We start from the raw sequence: 16,245 nt of genomic DNA, 5'->3' as shown, positions 1-16,245 counted from the left end.
CTGTTGACCTTTCACTGGAACACTTTTCATTGTGTTCTTTCTCATCATCTAATCAATCCATCACCATATGTGGACCCTTAGTCCAGAGTCATTTAAGGAAGAGCATGTGCGCATTGTAGTCACTGTAAGGCAAGGGCAGTGAGGTGAGTGGGGAGTTGTGGGGGGACCGGAAACCAGGTAAATAAATGTAGCTATTAATTTGATATCCCAAGTAGATTGACTTCATATGTTATTTTTGACTGCTGAAGCAGTTTTGTACTTCCTAATAGGTCAGTGTCACAGAGGGAAAGCCTCTTAAAGTATGAGAAATAATTGAAAGAAGGTATAATAGATGACACATCTGAGTAGTGTTGTAATTGAATTTGTAGTCATTTGACAGAGTTAGAATTGTTGGATTCTTCACTGAGAAAACTAATAAATTAACTGTGGACTGCAAATAGCTGGTTAGTTTATTGATTATTGCTGTAATTACTGACTGAGCTACATATAATGGGGTATGCTTGCAGTATTGACAAAACAGGAATTTGAAAATTTTATCATTAGTAGGAAAAAACCAGCATGCTATTTCTTATAAGTTGAAATACTGTACCACTTATGTTGTCTGTTAGATGGCATGCTAAAGAGAGATTTAGGAAACTGCTCTGTTTTAAATGTATAGAATAATAAATAAACCTCATTTGATGTGTAAGGCTTGCCGTGAATAAGTTAAAAGGTACAACCAACGAGAGTAGTTGCCATGTCTGTATTCCTGTCTGCCTCCTTCCCTTAAACATTTATGGAGCACCTATTATGTGTAAGGCACAGTGCTAGGCATTGTATGGCAGCAGCTTCTTAGGTTTTGTGGGGCACAGACCTTTTTGAAAATCTGAGAAAGTTGTTTGTTCTTTTCCTGGAAAATGCACACAGTGTGACAATTCACATATAATTTCAGGAACTTCAAGGATATCCTAAGGCCTATATAGACTCCAGGTTAATACTTCTGCATTAAGAGATAATAAAACACACAAGACATGGTCCCTGTCCTTGATGAACTTCCAGAAGAGAAACACACAGTGTTCCTTCTAATACCCTTTTACTTATTATTAGAGTACTGTAGTGATTGAGGAAAAGGAAGGGGATACTGACTCAGCCTTGATAAACCAATTAGTTAAATTCTACCTCTGTACTTGGTCTAAAAATTTCAGTGATCTCGTTTAGTGGTTTCTGTGTCACCCTATTGTTATAAATGTTATTCTGTGTACTGTGTACTTGGAAGTGGGAGATTCATAGCACTGTGCCCTATTTCAAGATTTTTTCCAACTACTTTATAAGGTTTCCCATATACTAGCTCCTTTGATTTTGATCTTCCTAACACTATGAAGTGAGCAAGGTTGGTATTTTCCCCATTTATAAAGCTGAGGATTTTGAGGCACAAATAAATTGCATACCTTTCTCAAGGTCACACAGCTAGTAAATATAGAGCTGGGACCTGAGATCACTCACTCACTGATTTGTTCACTTATTCGTGTAGGCAGTTTTTCATACACTAAATATTTATGAATAGTAGCTATCTGGCCAAGTGCAATGCTAGGTAGTGGAGGTACAGTGAACATACAGTTTATTCCTTCAAGGAATTCAAGGAACTCTTGGTCTAGTCAGGGAGATTAGACTAGAAGTATTCAATGTGGAAGGACAAGAAAAACTCATAATTACCAGGCAGAGTGATAAATGCTATAATATGCTCAAGCATTAGGTGCTCTGTGAGCATAAAGAAGGAGCACCTCATCCAGCTTTGGGGATAGAGAAGGCTTCCTGAAGAGGATGGTGTCTAGATGAAATAAGCTAGGACAAGGGGACTGGGAAAGGTGTTGGGGCAGAGAGAAGTGTGTGTTTAAAGGCTCAGGGGAAAGGATGTCTGGTGCACTCAGAAGGAGCTGCCTGTCATTCAGTGTGGTATGGACAGGAAGGGAGCGGGGAGGAGGGTATGAGATGAGGGTGGGAAGGAAGGTAGACTGGATCATGGAGGGTTCTAGCTTAAGAAATTTGACATGGGGAGAATATGCAGAGTTAATAAGACTGGTTGATTGAGTGTGGAGAAGAAGGAAAGGGAGATGCTTTGGATTACTTCCAGATATCTGGTTTGGGAAACTTGGTCATTGTGATGTCACTCACTGAGATAGTGAACCCAGGTGGCAGAAGACAGGTCTAGGGCATGAGGGAGGGAGGAGTGGGAGAGGTAAGGGACCTGTTGAATTTGAAGAGCCTGTGGACAACCAATTGGGTATGCTCCGAATCTTAGGAGAGAAATCTGGGCTGGAAGTAAAGATTTGTGATTCGTCAGCTCCTAATTAGTCTCAATGACTCCTCTGGTAATTGAAACCTTTGAAATGGCTGAAGTTAACTCAAGGAGATTTTAAAATAAGAAGACAAGGTTGATGAAAAACCATGGGGAACTCCAGCATTTAAAGGAGCGATAAGGAAAGAACCACTTACAGGAACCTGAATAGAGTGTTTAGAGAGGTAGGAGGAAAACCAGAAGGGGTCACTGAAGAAAGAGAGAGAGGTCACCCATCAGTACAGGAATCTTTGCACTGTCCCATGCTGCCTCACACTTCCTCAGTCTCTGAAAGATCAGGTGACATGGCCTAACCACCACACAGGATATGAATGAGGAAGCCAAGCTCTCCATCAGCTCAGCAGTCTACCCAAGTAGCCCAGTTTATGTAGTTAAATGTTTTGAGATGCGAGAAATACGATGAGATAACTTACCTTTTGACTCTTAAATAGTAAGCATACATTTTATGTTCTGAGCGCATGGATTGGAATGAAGTATTTTTTGATTCAGTGATAAACCATTTGCTTCATCTGTGAAATAGGGGTGATGATACAGAATTATGAGAAATTGAATGAATGAACGTAAATACATAGTACTGAGCCTAACATACAGTAGGTATTCAGTGAGCGATAGTCGTTTCTGTGTGTGTTTCTTGCTCTCTCTTTGTCTCTGTCCTCTTCTCTCTTAATAGAGAACTTGTGCCTTGTACAATTAAATAAACTGTGCTGTTTTGGAACTCGGGTTTTTTATATGGCAGAGTTCCATGAAGGAAAAAATGTAATTATTGATTGAATTGTGCCGTTAGAATTAGAATTAGGTTCATAACAAATAGGACACTGTTTGATAAACTTGCAAGGAAAACAAAGCCAAAAATTGTACTTGCTATCCCCTTGTTGAATCTGGCCCTCTGTTTCAAATTAATTAGATTTTTGGATAACTATGCTAAACTTTGTCACATCCTTATTAAAGTTGTTTAAGGATTTTGAAGAACATCTCAGAGGGACTCTGAAACTAATCTGAGTCTGGTACTGGAGATTCCATTAGCAATCACAAAACTGATTAATCTTTTACTCTGTTAGCTTATTGATTATTGCTACAATTACAGCATGTAACAGATTCTTCAAGGTATACAAGCGGAAAACACATTTTATAACTGCTGCTGAGGTATTCAGTTTGAGCACAATATTTTGTACTTTTTATACGTAACCGTTTTGTATTTTTAATTACTGGAACATTTCTACTCAGAAAGTGATGCGCTTAATATTGTTTAAATATTAGGAGGTTCACTTTTTAATTTTCCAACTACTAATAAAGCTTTACAGTTTACAAAGTGCCTTCACTAATTCTATTGCTGCAGTTTAATTTTGAGCTTCACAGTAGTCCTATATCATAGAGTAGATCTCTTTATTCCCATTTGAAGGAAACAAAGGTTCAGTGAAGTTAAATGACTTCCTGAAGAATACACAAGTTAATAAGTGGCAGAATCAGAATCGGATCCCATTTCAGTCAGTACATATTTATCTAACACCTACTATGTGCAGGCCTTTATGTTAGGAGTGATGAAAGCCAGGATAGGATTATAGAGATTAAGCTCAGGAGGTTATTATTTGGATAACTTCAGATTACAGCTCTATTAATGTTATAACGGTCGCTTTGTTACTTTTCTGTCCAAACTATGTTAAATTTGGCATACAAGATTTAGGATTTTGTTTGGTTTATTTCTTAATTTAGTTTTGTCTAGTAGAAATCTTTGTCATCATTGTTTATTTTATCACTATTTGGAATAAAATTGAAAATAATCTCTTTTAAAGGGAAAATATATAAAAATAGAGAGGATCAAGATCTAAAAACAACTTGCTTTGCAACTTATTAAGTGCTGTCTTACATTTTCTTATGTGAGTCTCTCATTAATCCTCACTGAGGTTCTGTGCTAGGAAATGGCCAGTATTGAGACTCCTGGGTTCGAGTCCTTTAACTCCTTCAGGTGCCTTGCTCATCTCACAGGGCAGCATAGGCCTTGATCCATCAGGACTGCTCTGTGCCAGTAGAGACTGTGTGTGGCCTTGCATTTTATTTTTGTCCCTTAGGGCTGCGGTCCCCAATCTTTTTGACACCAGGGACCGGTGCTCCGATGAGAATCTAATGCCTGATGACCTGAGGTGGAGCTGAGGCAGTGATGGGGAGCGGCTGCAAATACAGATGAACCTTTGCTCACTCAGTATCCACTCACCTCCTGCCGTGCAGTCCGGTTCCTAACAGACCATGGACCAGTATTGGTCACTGGTCTGTGGTCCAAGGATTAGGGACCCCTGCCTTAGGGAATGCCATGAAAGCAGTGGCCTGAGCTCCTAGGCCTGGTACCTTATTGGTGGCCCCTTGGCCCTCACCAGGCCTGTTCCTCAGAGGTCAGTTGCCTAGAGTGGGTCCACACCATGGATTTAATTACCGCCCTTTATAGTTTTCCTTAGTGGTGAATTACTTTGCTGTGTGGAACACAGATTCTCTGTTAATACAAACACAGATCAAACCCAGTATTTCGGCAGTAGAAAATGTTCCCTGGCTTTGGAAGAATTGTAGAAAACAAAAAAATACTACTTGCTTTAGAGAAACTGGCAAGTAACAAACATACTTAATGTCATTATTGTGACTGTGTTAATCATAGTACAAAGAGATGCTTATAGCTTGCTAAAAAATTCTTAACAATGATTATAAAAGGATATATAGTTTACCAGTTGATTTGGCACAAATTTGAAATGGAAAGGAAACCATTTTTATTTATTTATTTTGTGAAGTAAATAAAGTTAGAAAACAGGTCAATTTCATGCATGCAAGGTTTTATAGTAGGAAAAAAATGCATTGCACCTGTTCTGACCCTTTACTTTTGAGGTTATATTTGTTTTCAAACTTGACCCCAAGCACCAGTTTCAGACAACTACATAATTAATTTGTTAGATAAAGCATAAGGATGTTTTATTTGTTTTGATTTCTAGGACTGTGGTGAAGTAGTAACAAATTACTAACCTATTGTACATACCAGTTAATTAAAGAAAAGCATTAACTATAAGGGAACACCACCACTGCTGTTGTCTTGTATCAGTATAAAAAGGCAGTAATTTTTTTGACAGCCACTGATTGGAAAGTTGCTTGCAGCCTTCCAGAAGCAAGGGGGTACATGCTGTGGATCAATAACCGGCAAATTTCCCATTAAAAAGAATACCTGAGCAATGTTCCAAATAGCCACTGGCATCTTAATTTTCCATAGAAACCTCAAATACTTGTGTGCTGAGGACAAGTCATTTTCGGACAATTTTTCCAGACTACTTGTTAACAGTTATTGCTGTCCCAAAAGGTTGACAGCCTACATGATTGATATTTCATTTACTTGTCATCACTGTTTGAGTAATGGCAAGCACCGTATTTCTGTGGTTTTAAGGAATATAGTCTCCTGAAAGACATTCGCCTTAGTATGTATTCCAGAGAATGTGTCACACATGTTTATGCTGTATGTATATAAGTTTTTAGGTACATAGAAGAGGAGGATCGGTTACCTTTACAGTTCGAAAGCCCTTGGAGAGAAGGGTACACTTTTATCAGTCTATAGCTATCAAAATCCATCTTCACTTTGGTTTTAGGGCAAAGAGCCTTAGACTTGTTAACTTGTGATTCCCAAGATGATGTAGAATTTCATAGCTCCCTTTATTTCTAAGGGGAAAAGAACCATTTGATTTTGTAATAATATAATGTACATTAAAATAAAAAGATATATGTGTGTATCTTCTAAAAAGAAACCTCTTAAGAATGTCAGCAAATAATGATTGTCAAGGAAGAATTTCCTGAAACTGTGGTAGTTAAATAACATCTGTGTGTTTTTAACATAGAAACAGTAAAGATAAAAGGGCTGCTCGGTAAAAGCCCCTCAAAACACAAAATCAGCAGTTTTCATCATTGATATTTTGCCACCAAGAACATCACTTTGTGTTGTTAAGTGTTAAGGAACTGAGGGCACAGAAGCCATCCCTAAGTTAGGTGGACATAGGATCATCGATTAGCATACTAAGGAAAATAACAATCAGACCACCATACAACCTACTACTGAAGGAATATGTGTTTCTGAAGGAGTGTGAATGCTTTTTTACTCGAAACTTTACTTTTTGTGCTCAATTTTAAAGTGAAATTTGATCTGTATTGAAGTGTTTATAATACTAAAGCATAAAAGATATGTTTGCTGGAAACTGGGCTGCCTTTTTATCATATTAATCCTATCATCTTTGGATGGATCATATCTTATTTGCTCATTCCACAGTCTCTATGATTTAGATTTCTGTTATCTGTGCATTTTATACTCAAATATGAATAATGTTTGATTAACTGGCATAGAGGTCCAGGGTAAACGTGGGGGCATCGTCATTTTGCTTTGCATAGTTCAGGGGAAAAGAACAAAAAGCCAGTTGAGAAATTTCCTCTAAAATTTCTTCTAAAATCATTTAAAAAATATTTCTACAGATCAAATACTAAGCTAAAGCCTTAACAGTTTTACTTTTATAGATAAATGACAGTGTGGAGGATAACACTATACTGGACTTTCAATCCTGAGTACTCACTACATCATTTTAATATGCAAATGGAGAAAAAGTATTCTTGAGGCTGATATGTATATACCAGCAATTTACAAAAGTACTATGAATTAAACAGCCCATAAGTGTCTGTTCCAGTATTCATATATTACTGAGTAATCTCTTTCTATAATCTCTTTGCAGTATTATTCCACAGTAATGGAACAGCAAGTAAATGGACAGTTAATAGAGCCTCTGCAGATATTTCCAAGAGGTAATGTTGAACAAATTCTAATCAACAGTAATTATTTCAGTAAACGGTTTCATCAACAGTTATGTTTTCCAAAGGTTTAAATGCACATAACATGATGTTTAGCTCTTAATTTGAAAAAAACAAAAGAAGTATTCATTATCGTGGGGATTGTAAGCTATGTTACAGTTATGGCAGAGAAAATATCTGATTTACTAGAGTAAATTAAACTAACTAGATTGTTTTTTGTTTTTGAAGTACATACTTACATTCGCTTAAAGAACTCTTTGGGGGTCCACATGATTTCTAAACCAAGGCAAATGAATGACTTTAATTTTGGATATTTATAAATTGTGGCTCATGATGGTAGCCAAAGTTGCTGTTGAAAAGGAAGCTTTCAGCTAGTACAGAAGCTAAGGTTTACCGAGGGGTTTTAGGAGAGAAATTTTGGTGGAATGTTTGGTGCTTGACTTTTTGGAGTAGCATTTTCTAAATAAATGGGAATTTAATTGTTGTCTCCAAAAAATATAATCTGATGAGGGTAAGTCTTTCTAAATTATCTGGTCAGATAATTTGCTTTTTCCTTTTTAGGTCTGGCACTACTAGCCTTATAGCAGATATGATTGTTCAGTTGTATATAAACATTCCCTCAAATTTTGAATAATGGAGAAAAAGAACAGTTTAATTATATAAACCATTAAGTCTTTCACCCATTATACCTTTTCCCTCTTGGAATCCATGTTTTCTAACTGATGGAACAGATACAGAAATTCTCTAAGAGAATTCAGAGACCTCTTTTAGAAATAATTTAATTGAAATAATTAAAAGTTAAACTTAGCTTCGTTAACTGGTACTGTACAAATAATCATGGTATGAGTTTTCCAATTAAATGTTACAGACTTTTATTACCTGTAACTCTCTGAAGTTTGAATGGCTCAATTAACTAGTAGACTCTTATTTGCACTGATAAAGTCTCCAAAGGTAACTGACTCGGCTCAGTCACCCCATGAGAAGATCTGGGTTCAAGGGTAATGTAGGCAGTGGAATCAGGAGTACCTAGTACATTATTAATAACTTTTAAAAGGGCTAAGTAAATAAAATCGGGCCATTTGAAAGAAGTGTGTATCTGAAAGAAAGATTATGATTTATTCAATTCTATTGCACTTGAAGACTAAAAACTAAAACAGAAAAAAACAAGAACAAATGTTGCTATTTCTGTGTATTAGGCTAGTTGCAAGGATGCAGATTGTTTCTTAATATTTTCAATGAGCGAGGATTTGGTCAAGGATTTGGTCAAGTTTCAAAGTTGTTTCTCCATAAGGAATATTTATTTACCAGCTAAAAATTTCCATTAATTACTTCTCCACTTGATGACATTATAGCTCTTTTGTAGTAAATCCTAGTATACTATCCTGGGGGATTATATTCCAATACTGTGAGCCTTTGCGTGTGCATTTTTTAATGTAATATTTACTTCTCATTCAAAATCCTTTCAAGTTTTGTTTGTTTTATTTTGTGAACAGTCCCCGTAGTCTTACTGTCCATACCCATTGTGCGCCCTCCCATGGTAATAACTATTTTTAGATATCTGCTCTGTTAGGTACTAATATTGCTTTAAATATTATCATTTATAATTCTCCCAATTGTTTTACCTACTAGGTATTGTTGCTTTCATGGTATAGATGAGAATATTGAGGTTCAGAAAGGTTAGATAATTTTTTAGTGTCACACAGCTTATAAGTGGTTGATTTACCGTTCGAGTAAGAATTTTTTTTAAATTATAATTTGCTTAAAATAAAAGGGTATATAAATTAAAATATTATTGGAGTGTGCATGGGATAGTTTGGAGGGATTGGTAGGAGTATGGAGAAGAATACGAAGTAGGGAGAAAATACTTAGAAGAATAAGTGAAATGTGTCACATGTAGCATAGAACCTACTAGGCTCCAATAAATTATTAAATTAAGTTCTTCCAAGCCAAATTTAAAGTTTTTAAAAGTTTTTAAAAACTACCCCTATAGTTTTTTTTTTTTGCATGCTATTAAACCCCTTTTTAGTTTTTGTAGTCTTGCTTTTTGCTTATATGTCTACATATGTAGGTGAGTGAAATTATGCTAAATTGTACGATTAGAATATAGATATATTGGATATATTAACTGAGTCTACCTAGTTGGTTAGAGGCTCTCAGACATAGATTCTGTGGTCAGGCCCCATGTTAAAAAGAATCTCTGGACTGAACAAGTGAGAAAGACAGGAGAAAACTATTCTGTTCTAATATCAGATGTTCTCATTCCAAGTAGGACAATTGATTGGAAGGTGACTCTCAGGTCATGGCTAAGTCCTCTGTGTTGTTAAAAGCTATGTTAAATGTTAATACATATGAAAATTTACTAGCTTTATTATAACTTCTAACTCCATAATTTTAGGAAATATGAAGTTAGTAGGTTTTTTTGAATACTGTGTAGATTTTCAGTCATAAAAGTTTGAGAAGCCAATTGAGGAATGACACAGATGTTAAGAGATAAGAGTTGATGCCAGTCTTTAATTCCTTGATTAGCTACTTTCTTATTAAATGAAGTTTATGAATGCACTGGGTACTTAGGTAGAAATACTCTGAAATATCTTAGGAAGTATTAATGGTCCCTCAGGGACCAGGCATCAAATGTATGTGACTGTTGTTTTGTTCAAAAAGTTAATTTTCATTTTAAGGAAAGAAGATTTGGAGTCTTAATTTTAATGTATTTTAGAAAAACAAATAAAAATCCTTTATTATGGTTTAGATATATTTTCTAAGAAAAAACATAATATATCTGAATATACTTGAAATATACAAAATTAAAGCAACTGATGTGTTTTGTAATTATGACTCACATCTTTCTGTTATTAAACAGCTCAATTTCTTGTTGTCAGAAACAGAGGAAAAATACATGTACATCTGAGAGAGAAGCAAAAAAAAAAAAAAAAAGAATCAAATTTGTCTCTCTCCAAACAATCAATCACAATTGACAGCCCCTTAACATATAATATGTAGGGCACTGTAGTTTTCAGATGGAAACAGCCTATAACATTGTCAGGAAGCTTTTGTATTTTTAACATTTGATGGAGAAGCATTTACTGAATTGGAAAAATACTAACCTCTAACTCAGGATAGTGTCAAGAAATTAATATTATTTTTTCTGCCACTGGTTTATCTTTAGACTTAAATATTAGCAGATGTCAAGATTTGCAAGAAATGTAATAAAATTAGTGATATTTCTGTATTTTAATAAATTTGACTGCTTATTGCTGTGCACTGGTACTATTCAGACTTAAATATTCCTTCTTAGATTCTAACAATCTTTTTTGGCATTAGAAAACCTTTCTCCCACTCCTCCCACCCCCCACCCCCACCTCCCCTAAAAATCTAGCTATTTTCAAAGTAATTTAAGTGACAACAGATACACAATGTAATAGAGTGAGGAAAGATTGCAGAAATTTGAATTATGAGAGGAATCTAATCATTTTAGCTCAGTTAACTTGATTTTTATGTTTTAAGCAGAAATTGGAATTTATATGAGGTGGTGTCAGAAAGCTCTTTGCATTTATAAATGCTCACTCCTGCAAGTTAAAAACCCTGGTTCATAATTCCCACTTTGGGTCTTGGGAGCCACTTTTCAATCATTTCTCTCTGCTAATTTTGGTGTCACCCTCATTTCTTTTTAAACGATTCATTTTGAGCAAATTTGTAAATGGCCCTGATGTGTTCTACAATTTAGTCAATTACTGTTTCAGCCTGCAAGCCTCCTGGGGAACGGAACATACATGGCCTGAAGGTACGAATTTCAATAATTGTTTCAGTAAAGTTAGATGGATTTGTAATGCTGTGTTCCACTTATTGAAATGTCAAATAAAACTGCACTTTCTCAAGCTCTGACAAGCGATCCTTTTTTTTTTTTTTTTTGCTTTTTTTAAAAATGGTAGGTAGAGGGGATTAATCTGTAGTATTTGCTAAATATGTGTATATATTTGGATACAGGGTTTTGGTGCCGTTTATTTATTTGGAATTGTTTTGTTGGTTTTTCAGGATGATCATGGGTAGTGGTCTCCACAAAGATTTATTTGAGTGAAAATATAGACTTCATTTCAGTGATTAATTAAGCACATAAGCATATTGTATACAGAGTACCTGCCTCTTCTTTTGACATATTTATGCTAGAAACATATATCTATTTAATGTCTTTTCATTGTTCTATTTTGATTTCTGCATGTCTGCTTAAGGCTTTACATTTGAAAGAAAAGCTGGGTATTGTATTAGATTCAAACATTTTAATAATTAGTGGGACCTCATTTTTCAGTGAATAAGAAACATTCTGCAATATTCTCAGTTTTAGAACTGGAAGGATGTGACAGCTTGAGGTTCACTGCTGACCCCTGGGTGTATTCTTAATGTACTTTTTTGAACATATCATTTTTGTATATGAAACAAAACAACAGTGAATGGAATTTTTCTCTAAAATAGAATTGGGTTCTAGACAATGAATGAAAAATTTCCCCTATTTATCTCTCCCTTTTTTCAGCACTGTTTAAGTATTTGAATAATGACAGTAACAGAGTATTATATAATATACAGGTTGTATAGCTCTGTAACCTATATACTGAATAGACTCCAACCATGAGTCTAACAACAAACTAATTAACCTTCATAGTGAAATGGAAATTTGTGGCAAATTATAGGTTAATTAGAACTGTGTCCTCAGAACACAAGACTGATCAAGATTCTTTATTTATAGGTGAATACCCGGGCTGGACCCTCTCAACACAGCAGCCCAGCAGTCTCGGATTCACTTTCAAGCAGTAGGTGAGAGCAAGTGAAGTGTGCCCATAAGCATAATTATCTACAAAGTTGGGGGTGGAGAAGAGGTGCGTGGGATGACACCTCTTTTCTATAAAACCAAAAAAAGTGTATGTGGCTAAGAAGAAATTTGACCAGTTAGGTAACCCTAGCTATTTATCGACTAAAGAAAAAGGACTTTATAGAGAAAGATGAAATTTGACATGTTAAAGTATTAATTTTAGTTTGTGGAATTGTTTTCCTTTCGTCTCCAAATTATACAGAAAATTCAGTGCCTTTGATTATTTAATGCCTTAATGACCTGGTTTGTAAATTGTTTGATGCTTATTAATTTATTCTTGCTTGTCCATCTTTAGCAGTATTATTTTTTTCTTGCTTGTCCATATACTGACATCTTAACCAGAAAGATGCAACGAAAGAATGAAGTGGTAATATTTAAATTGACTAGCCATGTTGCTCATTTTTTTATTTTTGGATTCACAGGAGATTGAAGCTATTACAGAAGGAAGATAATATCCATTAATTCATGCTAACATTGCCCCACACTGGATTAGATACTAGAGACGTGAGCCTTTTCAAAGTCTTTTTTTTTGACGGGCTTGTGAACTTACTTCCAGACTATCACAATGCTCAAGTACAAGGAGCAACCTGCTTAAGCTAATAGAATTCTAGGTCATCTTGGTTATACATTCAGTTATTCAGCTAGTAAACATCATATTACTGTACATGCGTACCTTGGAGATATTGCAGGTTCAGTTCCAGACCCCCACAATAAAGCAAATATCACAATAAAGTGAGCCACACAAATTTTTTGGTTCCCCAGTGCATATAAAAGTTATGTTTACACTATACGGTAGTTGCTTAAGTGTGCAATAGTATTATGTCAAAAAAAGGTACATACCTTGATTAAAAAATATTTTATTGCTAAAAAATACTAACCATCATCTGAACCTTAAGCAAGTCATAATCTTTTTACTAATGGAGTCTTGCCTCCATGTTGATGGCTGCTGACTGATCAGGGTGGTAGTTGCTGAAGGTTGGGATGACTGGCAATTTTAAAAAATAAGACAACAATGAAGTTTGCTGCATCGATTGACTCTTCCTCTCATGAATAATTTCTCTGTAGCATGCAATGCTGCTTGACAGCATTTTACTCAGAGTAAAACTTTCAAAGTTGGAGGCAATCCTCTCAAACCCTGCTTCTGCTTTATCAACTAAGTTTATGTAATATTCTAAATCCTGTGTTGTAATTTCAACAGTATTCACTCACATTATCTTCACCAGGAGTAGATTCCATCTCAAGAAACTACTCCCTTTGCTCATCCATAAGAAACAACTCCTCATCTGTTGAAATTTTGTCATGCAGCAATTCAATCACTTCTTCAGGCTCAAGTTCTAATTCTAGTTCTAATTCTCTTACTGTTTCCATCACATCTGCAGTTACTTCCTCCACTGAAGTCTTGAACCCCTAAAAATTACCCATAAGGATTGGATTCAACTTCTTCAAAACTTCTGTTAATGTTGGTATTTTGATCTCTTCCCATAAACATGAATGTTCTTAATGGCATCTGTAATGATGAATTCTTTCCGGAAGGTTTTCAATTTACTTTGCCCAAATCCATCAGAGGGATCAGCATCTTTGGCAGCTATAGCCTTATAAAATGTATTTCTTAAGTAATAAGACTTGAAAGTCGAAATTTCTCCTTGATCTATGGGCTACAGAAAGGTTGTTGTGTTAGCAGGCATGAAAACAACATTAATCTCATTGTACATCTTCATCAGAGCTCTTGGGTGACCAGGCTCATTGTCAATGAGCAGTAATATTTGGAAAGAAATCTTTTGTTCTGAGTAATAGGTCTCAACAGTGGGCTTTAAGTATTCAGTAAACCATACTGTAAATAGATGTGCTATCCCTCAGGCTTTGTTGTTCCATTTATGGAGCACAGGCAAAGTAGATTTAGCATAATTCTTAAGGGCACTAGGATTTTTGGAGTGATAAATGAACACGGGATTCAGTTAAAGTCACAAACTGCATTAGCCCCTAACAAGAGAGTCAGCCTATCCTTCGAAACTTTAAAGCCAGTCATTGACTCCTCCTCTCTAGCTATCTCTTGAAAACTTGTAGGGTTATTAATTGGTCTAAATTCAACATTGTTGTATGTCAGGGAATAGGGAGACTGGGGGAGAGGGAGAGAGGTGGGAATGACTAGTCAATGGAGCAGTCAGAACACATATAGCATTTATTGATTAGGTTTGCTGTCTTACATGGGCATCATTTGTGGCACCCCAAAACAGTTCCAAAAGTAACACAAAGATCACTGATTACAGATCACTATAACAAATACAGTAGTAAAGAAAAGGTTTGAAATATTCCGAGAATTAACAAAATGTGACACAGAGACACTTAGTGAGCAAATACTATTGAAAAAAATGACACCAATAGAATTGATCAAGTCAGGGTTGCCACAAACTTCACTTTGTAAAAAACAGAGTATCTGCCAAGTGCAATAAAGCAAAGCACAATAAAACAAAGTATGCCTGTAGTTGAAGGTGACCCTGTGAAAGTGATCATTCTGCATGTATGTATTCACATTAGTGACTGAAAAGCCAACGTGATATCAGAAAACCCTTCCATTCTGTGTCCAGGTTTATTTGGCTTTAGGACTGTAGCCAATATTTGCACAGCTCTTTATCAACTGAGATGTAGTTTAGGTTTCTACTTCCCCTTTCATACCTCTCCTTCTCCTCTTAACCCTGAGTCTTGGCTCTTTTGCCAGAGGATTTTACTATGAAATCTCTACTTCTAACTCTTTATTCTCCCATCTCCTCCCCAAAAGTCACTTCCTTGATTGCTTTATAATAGTGTCGGTATATCTACCCACCAGCTTTCCTGTTATGAACACATTACTCTAAAAGTGTGTCTTCTTCTTAAACAATTTATTCTGCCTTAAAATACAGCCTGGTTATTCACCAGTGTATCTTCTGTCTTGTGGTCACGAGAGGTACACGTCTTTTAGTTCTCATCCAAGGGCTTGGCCCTGCCAGGCAATGCTTTGTAGCTTCTCTCTTCCTGCTCGTTGGACCTGTGAGCCATGGCTCAACTGAGTGGAGGCATGGAGACTGAAAGTCACTTGTTACTCTCAGTTCAAAGAAGGCTGGGCATTTAGTTATTACTACTTCCAAAAAAGATGTTGTTCAGACAGACTGACCATGAGCCTTGAGGAAAAACAAGGACTTTCCCTGGCGTTTTAGGTCAAATTTTATCATAGTATAAAAAGAGAATAGAATTGAAAAAGATGATAAGACAGAAAAGAAGCAGGATATCCTTTCAGTTCTCTCAGATTTGGTTTTAACAACATGAATGAATTAACTTGGGTTTAAAAAAATTAATTATACTCACAGAGTGTTATAAAATCTTAGGACTAGACAGAGACTATCTGATTTAGTGGTCCTCAGCCTTTTGTTACAGCATCTGTTCTTAGTGTGTGACAGCCTCCCAGACAATAATGGTGGTTTGCTCCAGTAGTGATTTCTGTTATGAGAGGAATACAATTTGAAAAAGTCCTACAGATAATTTCAATATGCTTCCCTGGGTTGGCCATGTTCTGTGCCCCATATTGATATCTAATCAAAAGTATTTATTGAGTGCCTCCTATTCATTAGGTGCTGTGCTACGCACTAGGAATACAATATGGTCCCTGTCCTTTGGAGCACACAGATAAAAAAAAAACAACAAATGTAAAAGTAATTATATTTTATAGTTAGTGTTATAAAGGAAATAAGCATATTACGAAGAGAGAGCACACTAGGCAGGAATGTTTAGATTTAGACTGGGTGCTTAGGGAGGACTCTTTGGGGGAGAGTGACATTCCATCTAGGCCTGAAGGATGAGAAGGATCCAGCTACATCAAGAGTCAGAGAAAGGCATTTCAGAGGGAGGGGGAGCATATGTGAAGGCCGTGGTGTGGAGAAGGAGCTCAGCATACTTGTAAGTAGACCAGTTTGGCTGGAGCACAGGGAGGGGTGCTGAGTTGGGGGAAGGTATGGAGAGAGGGGAGGAGAGTGATATGAGAAAAGGAGATGTACAGGAGTCAGATCATGCAGGGCCTTGTGTCTGAATTTTTCTCTCAGTGTATTGGCAAGCCATTAGACGACTTTGAGCAGGCAAGTGCCAGGGCCAACTCTGTGTTTATAAAAGGTTCGGCCTCTGGTGTGGAGAAAGAAGCAGAAGCACTAATCTAACCATGCTCTCTTTAGATGCTTGACATCCCCACTCCTTGCCAAACGACCATCCTTGC

General features: G+C 36.2%; 1 protein-coding gene across 11 annotated transcripts in view; it reads left to right on the top strand.

The window, feature by feature from the left end:
* The window catches only part of MAP2K5 (mitogen-activated protein kinase kinase 5), a 239,813-nt gene that overhangs the window by 26,680 nt on the left and 196,888 nt on the right, over nt 1–16,245 (top strand). For all 11 annotated transcript variants that reach the window (XM_025038819.1, XM_025038818.1, XM_015596119.2 and 8 more), the window contains exons 4-6: nt 7,072–7,141; nt 10,888–10,928; nt 11,886–11,953. In XM_025038819.1, the coding sequence (XP_024894587.1) occupies nt 7,072–7,141; nt 10,888–10,928; nt 11,886–11,953 (179 nt within the window). The remainder of the gene's footprint in view (nt 1–7,071; nt 7,142–10,887; nt 10,929–11,885; nt 11,954–16,245) is intronic.

Source organism: Pteropus alecto, unplaced genomic scaffold, assembly GCF_000325575.1.
Source record: "Pteropus alecto unplaced genomic scaffold, ASM32557v1 scaffold86, whole genome shotgun sequence".
NCBI lineage: Eukaryota > Metazoa > Chordata > Mammalia > Chiroptera > Pteropodidae > Pteropus > Pteropus alecto.
This window is presented reverse-complemented; position numbering and strand designations above follow the sequence as displayed.